Source organism: Saccopteryx leptura, chromosome 3, assembly GCF_036850995.1.
Source record: "Saccopteryx leptura isolate mSacLep1 chromosome 3, mSacLep1_pri_phased_curated, whole genome shotgun sequence".
Taxonomy (NCBI): domain Eukaryota; kingdom Metazoa; phylum Chordata; class Mammalia; order Chiroptera; family Emballonuridae; genus Saccopteryx; species Saccopteryx leptura.
The window spans coordinates 44009054-44033667 of NC_089505.1; the positions used below are offsets into that span (position 1 = coordinate 44009054).

Genomic DNA, 24614 nt, shown 5'->3' on the forward strand with positions numbered 1-24614 from the left:
ATCAATATTTAGTTGTTTATTGCCATTTTATTCTTTTAAGCTATCCTCCTCTTTTACTATATTCTTTTCCCCTTTGTTCTGTTTACAACAGGTCCCTTAACCTTTCTTGCAGCATTGGTTTGCTTGTAATGAATTCCTTGAGGTTTTTTTTTTTTTTTTTTTTTTTGTCTGGGAAGCTTTTTATTTCTCCTTCAATTTTAAACAATAGCCTTGCTGGATAAAGTAGTCTTGGTTGTAGGCTCTTGTTCTGCATTGCTTTGAATATTTCTTGCCATTCCCTTCTGGCCTCAAGTGTTTCTGTTGAGAAGTCGGATGTCATTTTTATGGGGGCTCTTTTGTAGCTGATAGTTTTTTTTTCTCTAGCAGCTTTTAATATTTTCTATTTATCTCTTTGCTTTGGTATTTTAATTATGATGTGTCTTGGTGTGGATTTCTTTGAGTTTCTCTTTAATGGAATTCTGTTTTTCTTGAACTTGTGAGAGTTTTTCCTGCATCAATTTAGGGAAGTTTTCACCTATGATTTAATTGAACAAGGTTTCTATCCCTTGTTCTTTCTTTTCTTCAGGAACCCCTACTATGCGAATATTATTTCTCTTCATGTTGTCACAGAGCTCTCTTAGAGTTTCCTCAGGCTTTTTGAGTCTCTTTTCTTTTTGCTGCTCTGCTTTCGTGCTTTTGTTTATCTTGTCTTCTAACTCGCTGATTGAATCCTCAGCTTCATTGATTCTGCTTTTAATTTTTTCCATTGTGGTCTTCATTTCTGATATTGTATTTGTTATTTCTGACTGATTCTTATTTATTATTTTAATGTCCTTTTTTATATTTGCTATCTCTTTATTTACGTGCTTGCTATGTCCATCTATTGCTGTTCTAAGATCTTTGAGCATCCTAAAAATCATTATTTTAAACTCTGCATTTGGTAATTTGGTTATATCTGACTCATTCAAGTTTTATCCTGGGGATTTCTGTTGATTCATTTGGGTTGCATTTCTCTGCCTTCCTATTCTGTGTATAAGAAGGGTGTGGCCACAGAAGTCCAGTGGGTGTGGCCTCTGTGTTTCCTAGGTGTGGTCTGTCTGCAGGCCCACCACCCCCTCTGCTGCTGCCTCGGGTGTTCGAGTATGGGCGTTGCTGGGACCCCATTTCATCTTTTAAGACTGTCATCTTTACCTGGATGTCTGCCATCACCTGATACCACATGCCCAAAATTGAATTAATCATCTTCATCAGACATCTCCCACATACCAAAGAATTAAGAAATAACCCTAAAAAACCTACTTTCCTTTTTCAAATTTAGCATTTTAGTCTGACTTTACCCCTTCTTTTAAAGTGGAACTTTGGAATTAAATTTTTCTCTTCTCTGTTTTTTTTTTTTCTTTTATGTAGTATTATTTCTTTGTTTGAAATATCTTTTAGGTTTTTATTTTCATTCTCCCAGGTCGGAATTAGTGTAGACCTTGTTTTTTGTAGTCTCCTTACTTTCATATTTTCCTTATTTCAGCTTATCTTGCTTAGTGCTATGGTACTATTAGTGATGCAACCCTTGCATAAGGACTCATTTTCCCCTTATTGTCCACTAGGCCGGATCTACACTCCTCTGCATATTTTTTGCTTGTTTGCCTACCTGTTTGTGGGGAAGGGACTCCAGGGCTTAAGCACCTGTATTAGAATTTTCCACAGAACGAGAGCCAGTGAGAGAGAGGGAGAGAGATTGTCAATTAGGCAAGGAGGCCATTAGACCCAGGTGGCTCTGAGCCATGCTGCCCTATGTAGGCAGACCAAAATCTTAACCTAGAAACACCTCAAGATTTCAAAACCTAAACCTAAGGACAGCTAGTCCCAAACAGCCAGCTAGGCCGCAGGCAGTCAGATAGGTCCTTGCTTTGCTTCCCTCTCCTCCGTGGATGTCTCTCCCCAGCTCCGGCCTTGGAGCATTCCTGCCCACTTTCCACTTGGTGCTACCAGATTCTAATCAATCTTGACTCAAATAAACTCTTAACATTTTAAATATGCCACTGTTTTTCTTTTAGTAATGTATCATAGGATATATAAATATGATGTATTATAAGGTATTACTTCATGTGATGATGGACGCTGACAAGTGCCAGAGTGTGTAATTGGCTAGCTGGAGGCCCACGAGAGCTGGTGGTGTAGTTCTAGTCCCCGGCAGGCGGAGACCCGTGTTCCAGCTCAGAGGGACAAAATGTTTCCTGTTGCTCAGCCTCCTCTGTTCTGGTTAGGTCTTCACTCGAATGGAGGGGCCCATCTACGTTAGGGAGGGCAGTCCGCTTGATTCAGCCATCCAGTGCAGACATTATCTTCGTGTGGCAACACTGCACAGACTTGTTTTCCCAAAGGTCCGGGTACCACAGCCCAGTGTCGCCTGCGTTAGCCACCACAGCACTTTAGCTGGAAGAGGTTTCTTCCATCCTTCTTTTCCTTACCAATCGAATGGCAGACAGACTTCAGGCGGTCGTGAGACGCTGGGGAGCAGAGAGGGTGAATGGGATAATGTTTAATGTGCTGAGGAGGTGGGAGAGGCTAAGGACTCAGCCTGTAGGGCTTGTGGCCTAAGACACATCAGAAGGAAGTGTCATGGAGGCGACTTGAGGGGCATAAAGGGGGCGAGTCAAAGGGAGAGGTGGTGGTTGGCATGTGGAACAGTTAGGAAGCAGTTTGAAAATATGGAAATGAGACTTTGAAACAGAAAAGGGAACTGGGCGAAAGGGAAAAGCTGAAGTCTACAGAGGTAGGGCTGATTGAGGCTACTGGCATGAGGGCAGGGCTGTGTGAGAAAAAGCTGAATTTACGTGTCATCAGGATGGGAGCAGGGGCATGATAAAGACCAGGCCTCAGAGAAGTGGAGACTGCAGGCTGTGTAGGAGGAATAAGAACGGACTCTTATTAGGCGAAGGACATGGCTTTTGGGGGGGTAACCAAGACAGAGGCTGAAAAGGGTAGGAGGAGCCCATAATAAACCGCACCCACTGCAGAGCACAGCAGAGGGTAAAAAAGCATGTCATTATGCCCAGAGAAGTGCATTGGATGAGATTGGACACTGGAGATGTGTATTATCTGTATCATACACACTTTCAAAGAATTAGGTTGCCATCACTAGTCATTAGGGAAATGCAAGTGAAAAAAACGTAGGATACCATTTCACACCCACTAGGATGGCAATAGTAATAATAATAATGTACAATAAAATGTTGATGATATGTAGAAATTGGAGCCTCATACATTGCTGGTGGGTTTGTAAAATGAGGCAGCCACATTAGAAAATCATTTTTCAGTTTCTCAGTAGGTTAACATACATAGACGTACCATATGACCCATCACTTCTACTCATTGATATATACCCAAGAAAACTGAAGCTATGTCCACATAAAAACTTGTACACAAGCATTCATAGCAGAATTACTTATAATAGCTATTACTTATAATAGCCATTCAAGTGGTGAATGGGTAAGAAAAATGTGGTATATAGGGGAATATTGTTGGCTTTAAAAGGAGGGAAGTACTGGTACGTGCTAAAACACAGATCAACCTTGAAAACATGGTGAGTGAAAGTAACCTAACACAGAAGGCTACCAATTATATGATTCAGTTTCTATGAAATGTCCAGAAGAGGCAAATCCATAGACAGAAAGTAGATTAGCTGTTGCCGGGGGCTAGAGATAGAAGGGAGTGGGAATAACTACTAATAGTTATGGGTTTCTTTCTAGGGTGATGAAGGTGTTCTGGAATTAGACAGTGTTATGGCTATACAACCTTGTAATGTACTCAAACCATTATATTGTATACTTAAAAGGGTGAATTTTATGGTATGTGAATTAAGTCTCAAAGTTCTTAATTAATTAAAAAACAATTGTTGCAAAGTTCAGTTACTCAGGCTTGAAACAAGAGCATTCCTGAATACAACACCTGTAGGACAAGAAGTCTGTGTGAATTCCTCTGCCTGCTCTGATCTTTTCTTCAGCAGTAATAATACAATGGTCCCTCTTCAATTGTGGGGGTTAGGTTCTAGAACCCCCCACAATAGGCGAAAATCCACAAAGTAGTGACCTTATATTTATTTTATTATTTATATGTATCTTAAGGCTTTATAAACCCTCCCCACACTTTTATAAACCTTTCCCACACTGTTATTAACCTTTCACACACTTATTTTGATTATGTTACTGCTAAAATAATTAAAATAATAAATATATTAAAAATTCCTATATACTGCAAAATCACGCAATATAGCGAAAAATCCACAATACAAAATTAGATATATACAATTTAAAAATCCGTGATACAGTGAGACCACGAAAAGTGAACCATGATATGGTGAGGAACAACAGTATATGACTTCACAGATGTGGTGACTTTTGTTATTTCTAGTGACCACTAAAATAAATATATTGATTTCTTAAAGTCATCTTCTATGCTACACTTTGGAAAAATCTGTGGGTTATTGTATGTAATTGCCAACCTAGCGTGTTCTATTTTATTGTCATTCACTCGCTTACCTAACTTCCCTTTCAACGTTACATACATTTTCTTTAAAATTTTTTGTAAGAAAAAATGTAGAGATGGGATAGTAGAAAGAGAAATATATATATTTTTGTTTTGTTTTTGATCATTAAGCTAAATACGACTTTTTTTCTCTCTAAAGACACTGGATATTGACAACTTTAAAGCTCTTATCTAGAATTTTATCACCTGTCTTAACTTCAGATTCTTTCAGAATGGCACTGAGATGAGCACATCATAATATTTATCTCATTAAACTTTGTGTGGTTCCTGCTGAGAAGCAGATAGAGACCGGAAAATGTTTATCACTGTAGGAAAAAAACAACAGAAAAAATATTTCAAAAACATAGTGTAGCCTCACGTAGAATTTAGTATGGGATACTACTGTTTATAGAGTAACCTCACGTAGAATTCAGTATGGGATACTACTGTTATATTTTAGAATTCTTATTCTTACAAAATATGTTGGCAGAGTGTTCTTTTTAACTACTGAATGAATTTTCTGGCCAATATCTCCATATGTAAGTAGAGCAGTACGTGGTTCCTAACCTTTTTTTTCCACTTAGTCCTTTTGGTCTGTGTGTGGGTGGCCATTATAATGCGGGAGGGAAATGAAGGTGTAGTTTTTTAAAAGGCCACTTGGTGATTCTTGTATTACCTCCTCCCCCTGCATCAAATTGAGGATAGCTACTATAGTATTAGAAGTTATTAGTGAAGTGTAATATCCCCTGTTTGTTGCTGAAAATGGTTAAGCACAATTAGCCTTAGAGAAGGCTAGAGAAACCTGGAGTGATGTGTTTTTAGAAGCGCCTGATGTGCTGGATCAGATAGGAACCAAGAAGAGAACTGTAGCCCTGGGGTCAAAGGCTCCTGACTTATATCTGTTCCATCCCAGGTCTGTCTGAAACAGCGGTCACCATGGCAACTGCAGAGGGCTGTCAGTGGCAAGTGAGTAGTCTGAGTTAGTAGGTGCTATAAAAGCCCCCTATGACTCATAAGGTAGGAACCCTGGTTGAAGACAGAATGAAATTTGTAGAGGTACATAACCTCCTTGACAGACTGAACAGCTGGGAGAGGTTATTTTCTGCTTTGAATCAACCACTAGATTTGCTAGCCGCGCCTGACCTACAATGGCTCTGCACTCGGGTGGCCTCTCTCCCTGCCAGCGTTTGTGTTATTTCCATGCCTTTTGACTGTTCTCTGTAGTCTCACCTCATCCAGTGTATCCTCTACAGTGCATCCAGAATCTAATTTCTAATATGCAAGTAGGATTAAGTTAATTCTCTGTTTAAAATTCTTTGTTCATTTTCATTACTTACAAAGAAAGTCATGTTTACTGATTTCAGTAAAAGGTATGCCTATGCTGCCATCTTGCTTTTGATTTATTTATTATATATTATATTTATTATATTTTTTAAAACTCAATATCTAGAAATTAAGTTTCCCATGAGTTTTGCACAAACCTCTCTCCACACAGTCTGTGCATTACTGGTCTCTCTCAGCTGGTCCTGCTTCTTGTCTTGTCTCTGGTGGTATTCTCTGGTGGATTTGTTTAGCAAAAGTGGCTTTAGGCTTAGGACAGAAGTGGGGGCCAGATCTGGTACAACTTTGAAGGCCACTAAAAGGATGTTGGCTTTTTTTTCTCCCCGTATGCATGTGGTCAAAACTGTTGTGTGGTTGTAAGCAAGGGTTATGTTATGATTTCTATTTTGAGACGATCACATTGGCTCTGAGTGAAGAATGGATTGCAACCCAGCACGAACGGAAGCAGACAATCAGTTCATCTCCACTGCAGTGGTCCTGGCTCGCAGCTGAAGATGCTGTGACTTTACACTAGGGTGGTCGCTGTGCAGAGGGGGAGATGGGCGAGGTTCAGTTATGTTCTGGAAGTGATAACTGATAGGACTTAAAATGGCTTTAGGTCAGGGGTCCGGGAAAGAGTAGAAGAAAGAACTCTTACGTGACACATTTATATACTTTTATTCTTTAACAGTACATTTTGGTGTGAAAGGAGAAAATGAGAAATTAGAATGTAGGTGTCTGTGTTCAATATAGATAATTAAAATGATTTTAAGTCTTGAATTATGATCGAATTAGGTAGGTAACAGTAGGGATTGGAAGGGACTGTGTGACTCGGAGAATATAAGGGTTAGTCAAAGGCTGCCATAGTAGAGGCTACTACTATCAGACAGCCTGCCTCAGGAGATACCCAGGGAGCCCAGATCCCAGCTCAGGGCCTGAGTCTCACGCTCAGATACTGGTATCTGGGAACGCAGGCCTCTGATGCCCACTGACTCTGAAGGCTCTGCCTTCAGGATATTTCACCAAATTCAACCAGATTCTATAATATATGTTATGTAGAATAATATTATCCTAATCTCACCTGATTTACCTTATTAAATTTTGCTAACATTCAGAAGCCTATAGTATAACGAGGACAACACATTATAGCCCTCCCGTTCTCACTCCACCTCTCCGCCCAACAGCAGGATGTTCTTCCCTATAAAGATTCTACACTGTTGTGGGTCCTGTGATTTACCAGGTAGTTGTTGTAATGGTATTTGCTCTTAATTTCTCTAAATTTCTGTTCTGCATTCTTGGCTGTGCAGAGGCACAGTATCAGGGTATGTAAGAGCAGGGCTGGGGTCTGATATGGCCTCTCCCAAGTACTGGAGAAATGCCAATCATAATAGGCTTCCCTACTTCATATGCAACTCAGGGAATTAATACTTTTGTTGTACTGCCTCTTGAAGTCGGAGGGAGGAAAGTAATAGAAGAATCAGCTTCCTGTCTGGACTTCCTGAAAATAAGGTACCAGTCAGCTGCTGGAAACTTACATTGGCTTCATCTTCCTTCTTCCTTGCTGTGGACACTTCTCTCCATCTTGTTTTAATGACAGAGGAACTTTGCAATATTATTATCCTCTTATTTCGTTTTCTGATATAGAACCTTCTAAGGCATGTGTAAAGAGCTGGTCAACAATTCACTAATACTGCCCAATACATATTTACATGTAAGATACCCAGTTATTGCAAAGACACCAAATATAGGATAAAAAATAGATGTATATGGGGAGGGAATGTGTTATATCACATTAAACAAGTACCATAAGTAGAGATTGTTCAAAATATAGGAACCCACATATTATGAGTCTCCCTAGACTTCAAATGCTGGTTGAAAAAGAGATGATGTTATGGTAGATTTTTTTTTTTTTTTTTTTTAGTGAGAGAGAGTATGAGAGAGACAGGGACAGACAGGGACAAACAGGAAGGGAGAGAGATGAGAAGCATCAATGCATTGTTGCAACATTTTAGTTGTTCAGTGATTGCTTTCTCATATGTGCCTTGACTGGGGGGGTACAGTAGAGCGAGTGACCCCTTGCTCAATCCAGCAACCTTGGATTCAAGCCAGCGCTTGGGCTTCAAGGGGGCCATGTGTATGATCCCACGCTCAAGCAGTTGACACTGCACTCAAGCTGATGAGCCTGTGCTCAAGCCAGCCACCTCGGGGTTTCAAACCTGGGTCCTTAGCATGCCAGGCCAATGCTCTACCCACTGCACCACCGCCTGGTCAGGCATGTTATGGTAGATTAAAAAATATATTTTACATGGTCTTACACATATGACAATGTTGATTGGTATAATTGTATATTATGCACCTCTCTGAATTTCCTTTGAAAAGAAAAACAGAAATGGACAATAGCAATAACACTTGTAAAGGCATTGGGTGGGTATGATAAAAATTATCGTACTTATATGGATATAATAATTACTTCAAAATTGTATGTTTATCTAGGGATCAACTCAGTGCAATTGATTTCCAAAGTACACCTTTTCTATCATGGACACATTTCCTTGATATAATTAGAAAAATAGAACAACAAAAAAGCAAAGGGGCTTTGAGAAGTTGATAGACAGTTATAGCATTTTGTTTTGGTAGTGGAAGTGAAGAACAAGCCGTCCTTTCATTTAATCTGTTATGATCACTATAACAGGGAAGGCTCAGCTTCTTTGTAATTAAGAGCCAGTTTTTTTGTGTGTGTGGGTCTCTGATATCACTGTACAGCTGTAGACTGACTATATGAGTAGATGAAGGAAGGGATGCCACCTCCGGTTTTACTTCACTTCCACCTGAGATATCAGAAATCCTAGAAAAGGATGGAGGACCATATGGTTGGAGAATCCATATGGCTTTGAGAACAAGCAGAGGCCATTACAATAGTCCAAAGTAGAAAGAATTCACTAGAACATTGGTCCTTGTCAATCTCTTTTCTGTCTTCACATGCATGATGGATACTGTTTGCCTATGTGAAATACTTCAATGTACAGAGCCAATTTCTGATCAACCCCTAAAATTTTGAGAGAAAATAAAGCTTTGTAATTTCTAATCACCACACATTAATGATATCAGTAGCTATCATTCTCTAGAAGTTGAAACAGATGAGATAAGCTAAGAGTTACATGAAATTCCCAAAGTATTGACCAAAAGACTTTATTTTTCTTTATATTTGCAATATCCACACTCTTAACAATTATTAAATTATTTGGGACACACACCTCACATCAATGGAACCAAAGTACATGGAATTGTTTTCTTAATTTCCTTTTCAGATTGTTCATTGCTGATTCACAACTGACTTTGTGTGTTAATCTTGTTTTTTTTCAAATTTGTTGAACTCATTTATTAGCTCTAACAGTTTTTTGTGGATTCTTTGGGATTTTCTCCACATAGAAATGATAGTTTTACTTCTTCCTTTTCAATTTGGAAGCTTTATATTTCTTTTCCTTGCATAATTGCGTTGGCTAGGCCTTCTAGTATGAGAAGTGGTGAAATGGACTTCTGGGAGGCTTATCAGCTTTGTAGATTTTAGAGAACCATCTTTTGGTTTCATTGCTTCTCTCTATTGTTTTCAGTTCTCTACTTTATTAATATTCACTCTAATATTTATTATTTTTTCCTTCTGCTAACTTTGGGTTTAGTCTTCTTTGAGTTGTAAATTTAAATGATTTATTTGAAGTCATCTACCATTAGAGTGGGAAAACAGTTATAGGCAGTACAGTATGTAAATAAATGGTTGTTACTATATTCCTTTATTAAAACAGGCTGCACACCTACTTCAGCAACCTATTTTAGCTGAATCCCACATGTTTTGATATGTTTGTTTTAGTTTTTATCCAGTTGCTTCTGCCCTTTCGCCAAAGGTTTTTACTCTTTCTCTCTCCCCCCTGGTGCTAACTGGTCATCACCTGTGCTTTGGGGTATGTGTAGGCAGGTGGGGCTGGAGGCAGAGGAGAGAAACAATGTTGTTGCCCTTGCCCCAGTAGCTTATGGCTTTTGTTCCTTAGGTGAAAAGCATATGGGTTAGGTTTTACGTTTTCTGCCTTGGCTGGCCTGTATCACTGAGAGAGGCTTTCTCTGCTCTCCCGCCCTGTCTGCAGCCTTTCTTGTGGTTACTGAAGTCATGGCAGAGACTGAGTAGGTGCACTCTCCCGTGTCTGCATTGTCCGGGGGTTCTGCCATATATTTTCACACCTTCCCATTGTTGTGACTTTGTTAAATTAACATTTGTTAAGTAGAGCCCTGGAATGTCCAGTGGTGAGCCTCAGTTCAACAAAAGCCACAAGGGAAAGTGAAATACAGAAGTTATTACTGACAGGTCCTGGAGGAGGTACACATCACACCTTGAGTGTTCTCTCAGGGAGGTCAAGGAATGGTGCAGACAGAGACAGCAGGGCAGGACCTGGGGCACTTGCTTTATTAGGGTCTGTGGGTGGAGTGTTTTGGGGTTCTCGGCTAAGGCCAGATTAGTTAACTCAATCCAAAAAGAACCAGGTTTTGGTAAGCTTTGTGGGAGTTAACCTCAGGGGTACACACAAGGGCAAAGCCTTGGGAGGCAGGAGAGAATGCTACCATGGAGCAGTTGGATGGTCACAACAGGGACTTAGGTTCACCTGTGACTTTGGGCTGTTATCTAGGGCAGTGTTTTTCAACCAGTGTACCGCGGCACACGGTCAGGTGTGAGTATAAATACATTTAGAAACTATATTATTAACTATATGTATAATATGTAGTGTGTTAGAGTGTCATTTTGTGTCATTTTGGTAGGTGGTGTGCCCCAGGATTTTGTAAATGTAAAAAAAAATGTGCCGTGGCTCAAAAAAGGTTGAAAATCACTGATCTGGGGCATATGCACTTGAGGGATGTTTAAGGCCCTTGTAGGCTTCTTGCTACACAAATGGCTGTCAAGACAGCAATCCTATGGAATAGTTTCACCAAACTCTCAACAACCATGCTTTACCTTAACAGTTTGGTATGAATTGTAGCTGAATTCTTCTTAGCCACTTGTATGAGATTCTCATCTTCCCTCTGTGCTCTGCCGTAGCTGAGCCAGTGCTTGTGAACCATCTGTCCTTGGAGGCTTGTCCTAGATTTAAAGCCAGGAAGTTGTGCTGTGGTCTCAGCTCTCTACTGGGTTCAAGGAACCTCATGATTTTGTAGGTGTTGAATATTTTTTAATTGTTATTGTAGAACATTTCTCCCTTCATCCTTCAGCATCCTAGGTGGAAATTGGAAGTGCATCATATTTTTTAAAAAATTCAGCACACCCAAATGTCAGTATGAATAGGTCTTGTCTTTGGATGGTTCATTTTCTCCAGAGGATTCTTTAATTTGCCACCTGGGCCCTACTAGCCTGACTCCTGGCATTGGAATCTGGGAAGGTCAGAGGAACTGGGGACTCACTGTTCAGGATGGAGGTTTTTTAATAGACTATATTTTAGAACAGTTTTAGGTTCACAGAAAAATTGAGCAGATAGTACAAACTTTTCTGAACAGACATAGCTTCCTGCACTGTCACTGTTCTACATGGTCTGGAGAAGTACATTTGTTACACTGATGAACCCACATTGACACATAATTATGCTAAATCCACAGTTAACATTAGGGTTCCCTCTTGGTGTTCTACATTCTGTGAATTTTGACAAATGTATAATGACATGTACCTACTTATAGGACTTTACAGAATATTTTTACTGACCTAAAACTCCTCTGTCCTCTGCCTATTCATTCCTCCTTTATCCCTGGCAACTACTGATTATTTTATTGTCTCCACAGTTTTGCCTTTTCCATAATGCCATATATCTACAGTATGCATCCCTTTTCAGACTTGCTTTTTTACTTAGGAATATGCATGTAAGGTTCCTCCATGTCTTTTCAACATTTGATTGCTCATTTCCTTTTAGTGCCAAATAGTATTCTATTGCCTGGACATACCATAGTTTATCCATTCACCCACTGAAGGACATCTTTGTTGCCTCTAAATTTTGGCAGTTATAAATAAGACAGCTATAAACTTCTACTTGCAAATTTTTGTATGGCCATAAGTTTTCAACTTATTTGAGTAAAAACGAAATAGCATTATGCTGAATCATATATTAAGAATGTGTTTAGTTTTTTAAGAAACTGCTGTACTGTCTTATGAAGTAACTGAACCATTTTTGCATTGCCACCAGCAGTGAATGAAAGTTCCTATTGCTTCACATCCTTGTCAGCATTTTATATTTTGATGGTTTTGGATTTTGGCCATTCTCATAGGTGCACAGTGTTATCTCATTGTTTAATTGGCAAATCCTAATGATGTGTGATATCAAGCATGTTTTCATATGCTTGTTTGCCATCAGAATATCTTCTTTATTGAGGTGTCTGTTCAGCTCTTTTGCCTGTTTTGTAATCAGTTATTCATTTTCTTGTTGTTGAGCTTTAAGAGTTCTTTGTATAGTTTGGATAACAGTCCTTTATCAGCTGTGTCGTTTGCAAATGTTTTCTCTCAGTCTGTCTTGTTTGATTTTTCAATGAATCCTCTGTTCTTTGTCCCTTGACTCGTCCCTGCCCTCCTTTGTGCCCACTGTCCCCATGCCTAGAGTGTCTCGAGCTTGCTTTTTTCAGTTGATTTTTTTTCTCTATTTTACCTGCAAAGAGGGGAGTTGATTGTCTGCTTGATCCAACTGATAACCTGGGTGCTTGGCTGCTCTTGACAAACTTGGAAACAACCGCATCCGGCCCTGATTTTACCCCGTGTTTTCTAGAACTCCACTTTTCAATCAATTTGCTTATTATCAGTGGCATTTCTCCCTCTCACGACTTAGGTTTCATAGTTTCTTCTACTCTTGACAGATCATTTACTCTTTGTACACTTCCTATTTCTACATCTTCTGATCTCTCTGGCCTGAACTCTGCTTTGTAGAAGGACTCAATATAGAGGTTCCTGCTTCTTTCTGCTCAATGGCACCTGGTCTCTTCTGTTCTTTTTTTTTTTTGTATTTTTCTGAAGCTGGAAACGGGGAGAGACAGTCAGACAGACTCCCGCATGCGCCCGACCGGGATCCACCCGGCATGCCCACCAGGGTGCGATGCTCTGCCCACCAGGGGGCGATACTCTGCTCCTCCGGGGTGTCACTCTGTCGCGACCAGAGCCACTCTAGCGCCTGGGGCAGTGGCCAAGGAACCATCCCCAGCACCCGGGCCATCTTTTGCTCCAATGGAGCCTCGCTGAGGGAGGGGAAGAGAGAGACAGAGAGGAAGGAGAGGGGGAGGGGTGGAGAAGCAGATGGGCGCTTCTCCTGTGTGCCCTGGCCGGGAATCGAACCCGGGACCTCTGCACTCCAGGCTGACGCTCTACCACTGAGCCAACCGGCCAGGGCTCTTCTGTTCTTTTTGAGCAAGAGGTTCAGGAAATTTTTTGAAGAGTTCAGAATTATGTTCTTCCTTAATCATAAGACACTTTACTTATCCATTCTTCCTAGTGGCTTCATGCCACTCTTGATTCATAATGGTGGTTGATTTTCAGATGCATCTTTATTTTATGTACCGCCAAGGGGGAAAAAAGGCAGTCACACTATGACACATAATTGTCAGATGCATTCTGATGTAAGAGATTTTTAAATGTGAAAAAATATGTCTTGGAATCATTGTCCAGTACCATTGTTATCATACAAACAGAAAGCTATGTATAGATTCTAAGTCTTCTAAAATTCCTAGAGACACCCATTTCCCAATTAAATTGCAGGGGGAAAAAAAAAACATCATCAGGAACTTTTAAACTTTAGCTGGCTTTCTCTGGTACTTGCCTTCTCTCTTCTCCAGATTATCTGAGCACAGCAACCACTAAGGTCATTCCTGCCTCATGCCTGGACTCAGGTTGCTTTCCTCTCCGTTCTCCACATCGCTTTGTCTCGTCAGGCCCCTCTGTTTCCAGCATCTTCTCTACTGAGAACTCCACATGCTCTGTACAGTGCCCCCTGCTCTACAGCTGGACACTGACGTGTGTTATGTAAAACTGTCTGCCATTATTTGTGTGTGTTTTATTTTAAACAGTTCTATTTGAGTAAGAACATTTATACATTTCTTTGCCAGAATGCGTTTTAAAAGTAATGAGCATATAGTAAGGCATTCACTGCGTGTTTACTAATTGATTTTTTGTTCTTGTTAAAGTTTGGTAGCCAAATCCATTGCATGGACCCTAAGTCTTGTAAGAAGACTTCTGTTTGCTATTTTAGATGGCAAGTTAAATCTTCCAGGGAAATAGATATTAATACATTCTACATTATCATAGAGGAAAATACCTACCTCCAATGTTATTAGACCTTCTAAATATTTTACAGAAAGATTTTTCCAACAATTATAGAAACTCAGTGAGTGAACATACCTTCAAAGGTAATTCCCAAAGCAATTGGTTTTTAAAGCTCTTTTTAAATTAAGAGTTTTATAGTGCCCTTGGCTTAAGTAAATCCAAATGAGCATTTTTTGTTGTTAACTGTCTTGTAAATGTTTCATTTGGACATAAGTCTGTTGCTAAAATTAATCTGATTACATAATGTATGAACAGTCTTTTTCTTTTAATTTTTTTTTTGTTCTTTCTCCACCCCTTCCCTTTCTAGTTTCTTGTGAGTTGGTTACTTTAAGACTTTTATTTTATTGATTTTAGGGAGAGGAGAGGAGAAGAGAGGAGAGAGAGAGAGAGAGAGAGAGAGAGAGAGAGAGAGAGTTAGGGGGGAGGAACAGGAAGCATCAACTTGTAGTTGCTTGTCATATGTGCCTTGACCGGGCAGTTCCAGGGTCTCATACTGGCGACCTCAGCATTCCAGGTCAACACTTGATCCACTGTGGCACCATATATCAGGCCAGCCTTCACTTTTTAAAATTTTCTTTCTAACTTAAAAGAAACTGAATCAAAAAACAAAGAAAGGCCCTGGCTGGTTGGCTCAGTGGTAGAGCGTCGGCCTGGCGTGCAGAGGTCCCGGGTTCGATTCCCGGCCAGGGCACACAGGGGAAGCACCCATCTGCTTCTCCACCCCTCCCCCTCTCCTTCCTCTCTGTCTCTCTCTTCCCCTCCCGCAGCCGAGGCTCCATTGGAGCAAAAGATGGCCCGGGCGCTGGGAATGGCTCCTTGGCCTCTGCCCCAGGCGCTAGAGTGGCTCTGGTTGCAGCAGAGCGACGCCCCCTGGTGGGCAGAGCATAGCCCCCTGGTGGGCGTGCCAGGTGGATCCCAGTCGGGCGCATGCGGGAGTCTGTCTGACTGTCTCTCCCCGTTTCCAGCTTTGCAGCTTCAGAAAAATACAAAAAATATATATATATTTTTTTATTTACATATATATATGTAATTAAATATATTTACATATATACATATATATATATATGTAATTCATTGTCAGGGCTAAACTCTGTATGGGTAGCATCTGTTCTCCTCCCACTCACCCTGAACTTGAGGTCTTCAGTGAGCCTCCTTTGTAGATTTAATTTTACAATCACTAATGGCAGGTAAACATGTGGCTTAATATGTTACCTCTCTAGAACAGATAAAACAGAGCCTACATGGCAGAGATTAATAGCCCACTGTATCTGAGCGGTTTGAGAGACTCTTTTTAATAGTTTTTAACTTTGGTGTCTTAAGGCCCAAGTAATTTTTTGGTGACTAGCTCAACCAGAAGAACTGAGGGTTAATAACAAAAATAGAATTACGAAAATGTATTCTTCCTCTGTTTAAAATGTGCCAGGTATTTTTGTTTGTTTTCAATTGCATCTGAGATTGTTGCTTTACTGTCTAAGTACCCTTTTGTTTCAGTGTAGTGCGCATGCACTCTAAGGGTACGTTTCCCCCTCTCTCTCTTCCTCTCTGCCATTGGCCTGTGTGTGTTTGACTGATACTGATCAGAAAGGGAAAGTGAGTAACTATCCAGAATTTTCAAATACACAAAAAATGAGGGTTGAGACTGGTGAGAACATCCCCCGGAGGGGCGGCGATGAGAGGGTCTGCTTTGATTGCTGTGTCGCTGAGGCTGCCGTGAGGCAGAGGCAGACTGTGGGAAGGCTGAGGCTGGCCTCCACTGGGTCAGTAGCATCGTTTATGGCAATGCAGAGAAGCTGCTGGTGGCTTCTACACTCTGAGATATCTCATCTCCCATCATGGACAGAACCATTCAGACAGGGCTTGCCCACCTTCCCGCTCCAGCTCAGATCTTAGCCTTTCTCCTCACAGTCTTGGGAAGAATTTTTCTCTACTCTTAGCTAGCACCGTATTTCTACCTGTGTCAGGCAATCCGGGCCTCAAACTTTCTCCATGACTTTGATGCGACAGAGAATCTTTCCCTGGATTGTATTTCCAGTCCCTGGACTCTGCTGCCTCCTCAGCCATCATCCTTGCTGTCCTAGTTGTTTCCTTCCTTTTACAACCATTGCTCTACCAGCCTACAGCCTGCATTGACTCACTGTCCAATCTTCACCCGTCGCCCAGCTTCTGCCCTCACCCCTCTACTGCATGTCCTCACTCAAAGACTGCAGCTGAGATTTAGATTCTGAATAAAGGGCTGCAAGCTTTCATTGTTCTTGGTTGTTGTGCAGCCTTTGACATGAGGCACTGCCTCCTGGACCCCAGTTCCTGCCTTTATTACACTTACTCCTCTCTCAGCAGGATGGCCTCTGTCTGTGGCTCCTCATCCTCCTCCCGCCCCGAGCCTTGTTCAGGGCTGGTCCTCAGGCTTTTCATTTTTTCTCAGCAGTTTCTCCCTTCTGAGTCTCATTCAGCCCACCAGCTGTGAGCATCTCTCCACACTCAGCTTTGTGGACTGTGCCTTCCAGCTCCAAAACCCGTCTCCCCTTCGACACCTGTGTTTTCCCCTCTTTGGGCTAATTGCTGCTAGTTACTGCCCCTTCAGCCTAGAATTCTCTCTTTACACCTTTCCCCTTCACAGTTAGACTAAATAAGAGATTCTGGTTAAGATTAAGACAACATTGTACTCAAAATAAGCAAAAACTTATATGTTACTATCCTTACTCCCAAGCCCTGTAAAGACTCATTTTGTATTTATTCTCCTTTGTAAGACTTACCAAAAATTTAAGGTTAGTCTTTCCACCAAACTGCACGAGAACAGACACACATATATGCATCTAATTCACTGCTGTGTTTTCTGTGCCAACTGTAGATCTTAGTATGTAGCAGGTATGCAGTAAAATTGTTAAAGGGAAGAGTGAATGAAGTAGGAATTGACCATTAAGGATTAGCTAGTAAGTTATCAAATTTTATCTAGGTAATTGGATTTTTTACTTTTTCCTCAAAATATATGTGCTTTTCCATAAGCATGATGATTAATAATCAATATTCTTTTTTTTTGTGACAGATAGAAAGAGAGTGAGAGAGAGGAACAGATAGGGACAGAAGGAAGTGAGAGATGAGAAGCATCAATTCTTCGTTGTGGCTCCTTTAGCTGTTCATTGATGGCTTTCTCATATGTGCCTTGACAGGGGGGCTACAGCAGAGTGAGTGACCCCTTGTTCAAGCCAGCAACCTTGGGCTTCAAGCCAGATAAGCCCACGCTCAAGCCGGCAACCTTGGGGCTTCAAACCTGGGTCCTCCACATCCCAGTCTGATGCTCTATCCACTGCGCCACCACCTGGTCAGGCAATAATCAATATTCTTAAAATTTAAGTATAATTTTTAAAAATACTTTTTAGTTCAATAGGTGATTTTAAGAGACACTTGCTGGGTATCAGTTGGTAATTAACAAATGTTTAATTTTTGTTTCCAATACCGTTGTGTTTTTCTAAAATTAAGGCATTTTGAATATTTATTCTTTTAACTGTTAATTATTTTAAAGGGTTTAATGCTTTCTGATAATAACAGTAACATATATTCATTATAAGAGGTTTAGAAATACTGAATATCCTGTTTGAATTTGATATATTTCTTTACACACCTTTAAATATATATCTGCACATACATGTACACTCACTTTTTTTCTTCTGTAATATTGGATTTTATTGTATATAACATTGTGTTTTTGCCTTATATTACAAGCTTTGTCTTATATTATGAGGTATCCTTCCAAATGTGCTTTTTAATGGTTTCATGACATCATATTGTATGAAGGTAGCATCATTTATTCAATGACTCCCTTACCTTAGCAGTGTTAAGCCTCTTGGTACAATATGCAGCAACTGAGATTCACCTAATATTTTAGCACATATTTTTCAATGAATGTCCTTTATTATGAATGAGTTAGATTTTAGTGGGAACATATATACATGTTGCCAGTGTATCAGCCAGCTTGGTCTACATGACAGATTACCATTAACCTCACTGTGCCTGCACATGGCGGGGAGAGGAAGCAAGCTCTCTGGTGTCTTCCTATAAAGGCACTAAACCCACCACAAAGGCCCACCCTCATGACCTCGCCTAAACTCAGTTATCTCCCCAAGGCCCCATCTCTAAATACCATCACATTGGGTGTTAGGGCTTTAATATATGCGTTTTGTGGAGGGTTGGGGGCGGGGACACAATTCAGTCCATAGCAGTGAACAGTAAGAACTATTACAGAAAGAATTTGTTTTTACATAAGTGACATTTTAAAAACTAGGATCTAGAATTGTTTTCATTTCTGTGATTTTTATCTGAAGGTTATCTGAAAATCTTCATAGAAAAAGTAAAAATTACTGTTGCGTATTCATCTTGGAATATATTGCTACATTATGCATTATTGGAATAAAGTGGAACTGTGAAATTGCATGAAATTGCTGAAATGATTGTACTATCCCATTTCATGAATGTTTATAGTTCCAGAAAAACTGTAAATTGCTCTTAGTGTCTTTTAAAATAGTTTATGAAAAGAGACATCAGAGAGTTTCCTTTTCCTATGTGGAAAATAATAGCCAATTTTATGGATGATTATGATTATTTACTGAAGTTTCTTATAAAATTAGTCTCAATAAATGATGCAACCATAAGGAGGCCTTACAGAGTGTTATATTTTAAAAAAAACTTTATGTAACATTCTAAAAATGTCAAAGATAGGTTGATCTTATAACACCATCACTAGGGTAGAATAAATATGATATTTTCTTCAACATTGAGAAACTTGAAGCTTGGAGACATTATTTTATTGAAGGTAATAATCCAGTTTGGTTAGTTCTGCTACTTTAAGTAGCAGGATGTGTTTAAAGAACATAGAAAATTTATATTATCTTGGTCAAGTAGCAGAATATGTTTAAAGAATATAGAATGCTTATATTACCTTGGTCTGAGAAATAATAAATAATCAGAGAAAGATACTAATGGTTACCTTTGTAATTATGTAGAAAAGTGAACAGAGGCTACTACTTCTACTTAAAGTCTATTTGAAAATTTATATATAGCATTCTTATTTTGAAAAAATATAATTAAAACAGTGATGTACTTCAAAAAGTCATTGCAGGAGCACTCACTATTGATTAGTTTCAATGTTTGGGATCCTTTTATTATTTTTTAAGTTTTTAGAAATTTATTTTAACACTGCTTTCTTAGAAGAAATACTAATACATGACTACTATGATACTGTATTTCTTTTATAATACTTTCAAATCACATAATTGGTTTTTTCAATGTGTGAATTATGGTGGAAAGTATACAAAGTTGGTGCAAAGTGAGACTTTTAAAAATTTTGGCTAACAATTTTATCTGCTAAGATGGCTTGTCTATGTATAGATCAGAACAGAAGTCTGTTACCATGTCTTTTCCACAACTCAAGTCTGCTGTTAATGTGGGAAGTAAAGAATACAGTAGTCTCTCCTTATCCATTTTTATTTTCTGAAGCTTCAGTTACCTGTGGCCAACCATGGTCCAAAAATACTAAATGGAAAATTCTGGAAATGAATAGTTCATAAGTTTTAAATTGTGTGCCATTGTGAGTAGAGTGATAAAATCTCGTGTTGTCCCCTCCGAGCTGTGCAGGATCAGAATCACCCCTTTACCCAGTGTGTTCATGCTGTACAGATGGTACAGTCAAGGATTTTGAGAGAGATAGACCATATTTGCATAACTTTTATTACAGTATATTATAATTGTTTTGCATTATGAGTTATTGTTGTTAACCTCTTACTAATTTACAAATTATATGTACATATAGGAGAAAGTAGAATATATATAGGGTTTAGGACTAGCTTCAGTTTAGGCATCCCCTGGGGGTCTTGGTATGTTTCCTGTGGATAGGGAGCACTGCTCTACTAGGTGAGCAGGCGTAGCTGTGCACCAGTAAAGCTTTATTTCTGAGAAGCAGCAGCCATATTTTTTCTACAGGCTGTATAGTTTGCTAACCCCTGGATTAGAAGATAAAATAGAGATGAAATAGAGCTCCTTACCAAGATACGTCTCTGTTATTTGTCAGATATGTTAATTACTTTAAAAAAATTTTCTAACTTTGTTCTGTTATTCTGTCCTTTTAAATTTCACCTTTCACCTTTTATTATTTTTATTTACATTTGTGTGAATTACTGTGCTTTTACACCTTTCGCTACTTTTCTAGACTCTTCAACATCCTCACACAGCTTTCCAACTAGTTGTCAAGATCTCCAAATTAAATTTTTCTAACATTTATTGAGTTTCAGGAATGAGTGGTGTTAAGGAAATGGAAGTGCTGAAGATAAAGGCTAGACTCCCATGGGTTTCGGCGGTCTTGCAAGGCTTATTATAGAAGGCAGGACGTAAGCTGGCTCTTGAAAGATTGGAAGGAAATTAAATATTAGAAAAAAGAGGACAGAATTTCAATAAGTTACTGACAAGGGAAAGCTCACATACTATGTTCCTCCTACATTTTATCCCCAGTGAGATGGAATCTCAGCATGTACTGGTGGTCCTTTTCAAGATCGTTACCTCGAGCAAATGCTAAAGGTGTGACTTGGTTTTCTCTGGAGGTTCCGTTTCTTTGGTTATCTCTTTTTCTTCCATGTGCTTACTGAGACCTCTAAGGGATGCACACAGACCTGCCGTGGAAGGTCTGAGACCTGTGGCGAGGCCAGCTCTCCTCTAGGCGTTCTGTCAAATGGACTTATGTCCGTCTGGCTGGCGTGTTTGTTCTTCGTGTCCCAGTTTTTTCTGGCCATCAACATGGTAGGCAGGTATGACCCTGGGGGAAGGGAATAGGAAGTCATGCACTTCATAATTTTACAAATTTATGAATGTGTAAAAATGAAAGGAATCTTCCATGGGGACCTGTGTTAGCTCATTAAAGACGTAATTTGGGATTTGGAATTAGGGTAATTAAAAAAAGAGAAAGTCTATAAGTGAGTGTTTATTTTCCTTCTGTGCGTCTGTTTTCTTGTGGACCTTGGAGGAGGAAGGGTCGCTATATTAAGACAGATGGGGGTCCTGTCATTTCTCAGTCTTTTGAACTCTGGTATGAGTAGATCTCACAAACTAGTTACAGCAGACCTAGTGAGGATGCGGACAGGGACTGGGTCAGAAAACCAAGTTTGTGGGGAGAGAGCAAAGCCCCTGCGTGGGCTAGGCCTGCAGTGTGTCCTCCTGCTAGTGCAGCTGCTGTCCCAGCAGCTGACAGTCCAGATTCGAGCTTCCAGGATAATGTGGAGAGCCAGGTAGTCTGACTTAATTGCCCCAGGTTACATAAACAAGTTCTCTACAGAAATGGTTATGACTTTGCATCTTAATTGCAGTGTCCGGTGTTTGGTGCTGGAACTCATTTCTAAAGTCAGAGTAAGAGCACAGTAAAATGAGCAAAGCTGAAGGACGCTGCTTTTTTTGCTTCTGGATTGTGATTGTATTCTGCTCACTTTTTTTTTTTTTACTTCAAGAAGGTGGACACATCTCTAAGCTTTAAGTAATAGCGATGAACCGTGCACAGTGGACCACAGTGGTGTGATGGAGGGCGTCAGGGGACACGGAAGAATGGGAGTGTTACTATAAAGGGAACATGTTGTCTTTGGAATTAAGGCTGGGGAATCTCAATGGAATCATTAAAGCCCAACACTGAAATAGAAACAGAGCCCATACCAGAGCACTCTGACTGCAGGGCTCGGCCTTGCTGGGAGGCAGAGGGGGCCTGGGCGCAAACTACAGCACTGGAAGTGTGAGTACAGAGAACTGATTGGAACTTGTGAGGAAACCACTTGGGAGAGAAGAAGATCTGCTTTACAAACCATAGGAGGATTAGAAAAGGAAATTTCTAAATTTAAAATGTATTTTTACTCTTTTCATTAACAGATGTTTATTACAAAAAATATTGTATGCAGTTAGTATCCTATCTTTAGTTTCAACATAACATATTTATGGGAAAATAAAATAAAATGTATTGGATGTTAAAGCAGGTGAAAGAGGTGTGTGGGAGGGCTGCGGCCCCAGAGCCTCACTCCCGGGGCAGGCCTCTCTGGTCTCCAGGGGCCCCAGGGTGGGGCTGGGGCTTCCTGTGAGGCTTCTGCCCTGGTCCCTCCACTGCCGCAGGGAGCTAGACTGCTCTGCAGGAAAGCTCTCTTCTCGTAGGGCAGGTGGCCTCCTCTGTCTCTTTTCTCCCTGTTGGGCAAATGAGTTTGTAAAGGTTGTGTTTTCTGAGTTTGCTCACTTTTATTGTTAAAAATGGTGCTGGTCTGTGAGATTGCAGATTACCTTCCTGCTTGGGAAGGTCCATTGTTACGCTAATGTGTGCTAGAGGAGGGGTTTCATGCCAAAAAGTTTTAAGAAGAAAAGAAGGAGAGTGAGGAGGAAGAAGGAAACCATGTTTCTGCAGAGTGAGAGCAGAGAGGATGCAGAGTGTTGAAGGAGGAGCCAAGATGGAAGGGAAGGAGAGAGAAGCCACATCAACAGATGGGGAACCAGAGGTGGCTTAGACTGGCGGGGGCCTTTGATTCTAGGAAAAACCGGAAAGGATTCTCCGGGGGTTGTGGAACCGGAGAATGTGTGAGTGGGTTTTTGTGACCTCTGTGTTTGTTTTTACTCGCTGACCAGTTGTTAGGCTATTATAGTGGTCAGCAAACCACGGCTTGTGAGCCACATGCAGCTCTTTGGCCCCTTGAGTGTGGGCACAAAGGCCAGCTGAGGAGTACCCTAATTAAGTTAAGAAAAATGTACCTACCTATATAGTTTAAGTTTAAAAATTTAGCTCTCAAAAGAAATTTCAATCGTTGTACTGTTGATATTTGGCTCTGTTGACTAATGAGTTTGCTGACCACTGGTAAAGGTATGGCCCACCAGTGTTTGGCTCCACAGTTTCTTTACTGTCTGCCCGAATTCAATGAGAACCTGCGTGTGCCTGGTTGTGATGGCCGTGATTACTGGGCCTACACTCCCCGCTGCTCTATTTGTAGTAAAACATTCTCAATTTTGAATGCTTAAAATCCTAATTGAAAAGTCTTTATAGGCACATTTAAAACTGTTCCCAAGTAACAGTTTGCTAAGTAAATCAATCTATGAATTCAAAAACAATGTATGATGTGTCAGTATTTAATATTTATCAGTCAATATTAAGTCCATAGAAACGTATCATTCAAATAAAAGAATTAACTTTAAGATAGAAAAAATGTATGAGATAAGCGCAAAAAAAAAAAAAAAAAGAGTGTGTTTACTGAATTCCTCTCCTTGAAAACTTTGCAGGTAATATATGCTTTGAACACTAAAAATGATGAGCATGAATCTGCAATTCAGGCCCTCAAAGATGCTCATGAGGAAGAAATTCAACAAATTCTCGCTGAAACAAGAGAAAAAATATTAACATATAAAAGCAAAGTCACAGAGGAGTTAGATCTTAAGAGAAAGATTCAAGTTTTGGAAGCGTCATTAGAAGATCACATAAAAATGAAGAAGCAGGCGTTGACAGAATTTGAAGCTTACAAGCACAGAGTTGAGGACATGCAACTTTGTGCAGAAGCCCAGCATGTCCAACGCATAGTAACCATGTCTGGAGAGGTTGAAGAGATTAGACGGAAATTTGAGGAAAGATTACGGAGTTTTGCACAACTCCAAGTAGAGTTTGAAAAAGATAAAAAGTTGGCATTGGAAGAACTGCAGACTGCTCACAGACGGGAGATCCAAGAGCTGCTGAAGTCACAGCAGGATCACAGTGCCACGGTGAGTAAGGGCCAGGAGAAGGCAGGGGAGCTGCACAGAAGGGAGGTGGAGACCTTAAACAAAACCCTGGAAGAGCTAAGATTGGAACGGAAGAAGCTAATTGAGGATTATGAAGGCAAGCTGAATAAAGCCCAGTCTTTTTATGAACATGAGCTTGACACTTTGAAAAGATCACAGCTTTTTACAGCAGAAAGCCTTCAGGCTAGCAAAGAAAAGGAAGCTGATCTTAGAAAAGAATTTCAGACACAAGAAGCAATTTTACGAAAAACCATAGGAAAATTAAAGACAGAGTTACAGATGGTACAGGATGAAGCTGGAAGTCTCCGTGACAAATGCCAGAAGCTTCAGGGAGCCCTTGTTACAGCAGAGAACAATGTTCAGGTGAGGAAAGAATATTACATCCAGTGCATAGATTTTTCCCCCCAGTTTTTCTCTTATTTCTTTTCAATGAGACCTTTTTAACTTTCCATTTTGCTTTTTCCTACTCCTTTGTGGGAAAGTCAACGAAGGGGTTATTTTAGCTACTTTATAATTAAGACTATTTCTTATTAGAATTTCAGGCCCCAAAAGGCCTGAAGGATGTTAAAGGCCCCCCAAAATAACTTAAAATCTTGCTGAATGTTTTCTATGACAGAGTTTTATTAAATAACAGGTTAGTGTTTTCCATAAGTGCTTTGGGGGAGTTAAAATATTGGGCTTTGGGTTTACCTATGTGTTT

The 24614-nt window shown here is 40.1% G+C and overlaps 1 protein-coding gene and 1 non-coding gene across 12 annotated transcripts in view; one reads left to right on the forward strand and one right to left on the reverse strand.

Moving 5' to 3' along the window:
* The window catches only part of FAM184A (family with sequence similarity 184 member A), a 121359-nt gene that overhangs the window by 22854 nt on the left and 73891 nt on the right, over positions 1-24614 (forward strand). For all 11 annotated transcript variants that reach the window (XR_010750059.1, XM_066373357.1, XM_066373361.1 and 8 more), the window contains exon 2: positions 23423-24277. Coding sequence is in view for 10 of the 11 variants with exons in the window: in XM_066373357.1 (XP_066229454.1) it covers positions 23423-24277 (855 nt within the window). In the remaining variant the exon portion in view is untranslated. The remainder of the gene's footprint in view (positions 1-23422; positions 24278-24614) is intronic.
* Positions 13142-13217, reverse strand: TRNAS-GGA (transfer RNA serine (anticodon GGA)). Its single transcript has one exon. It is a non-coding gene; the product is annotated as a tRNA-Ser (tRNA).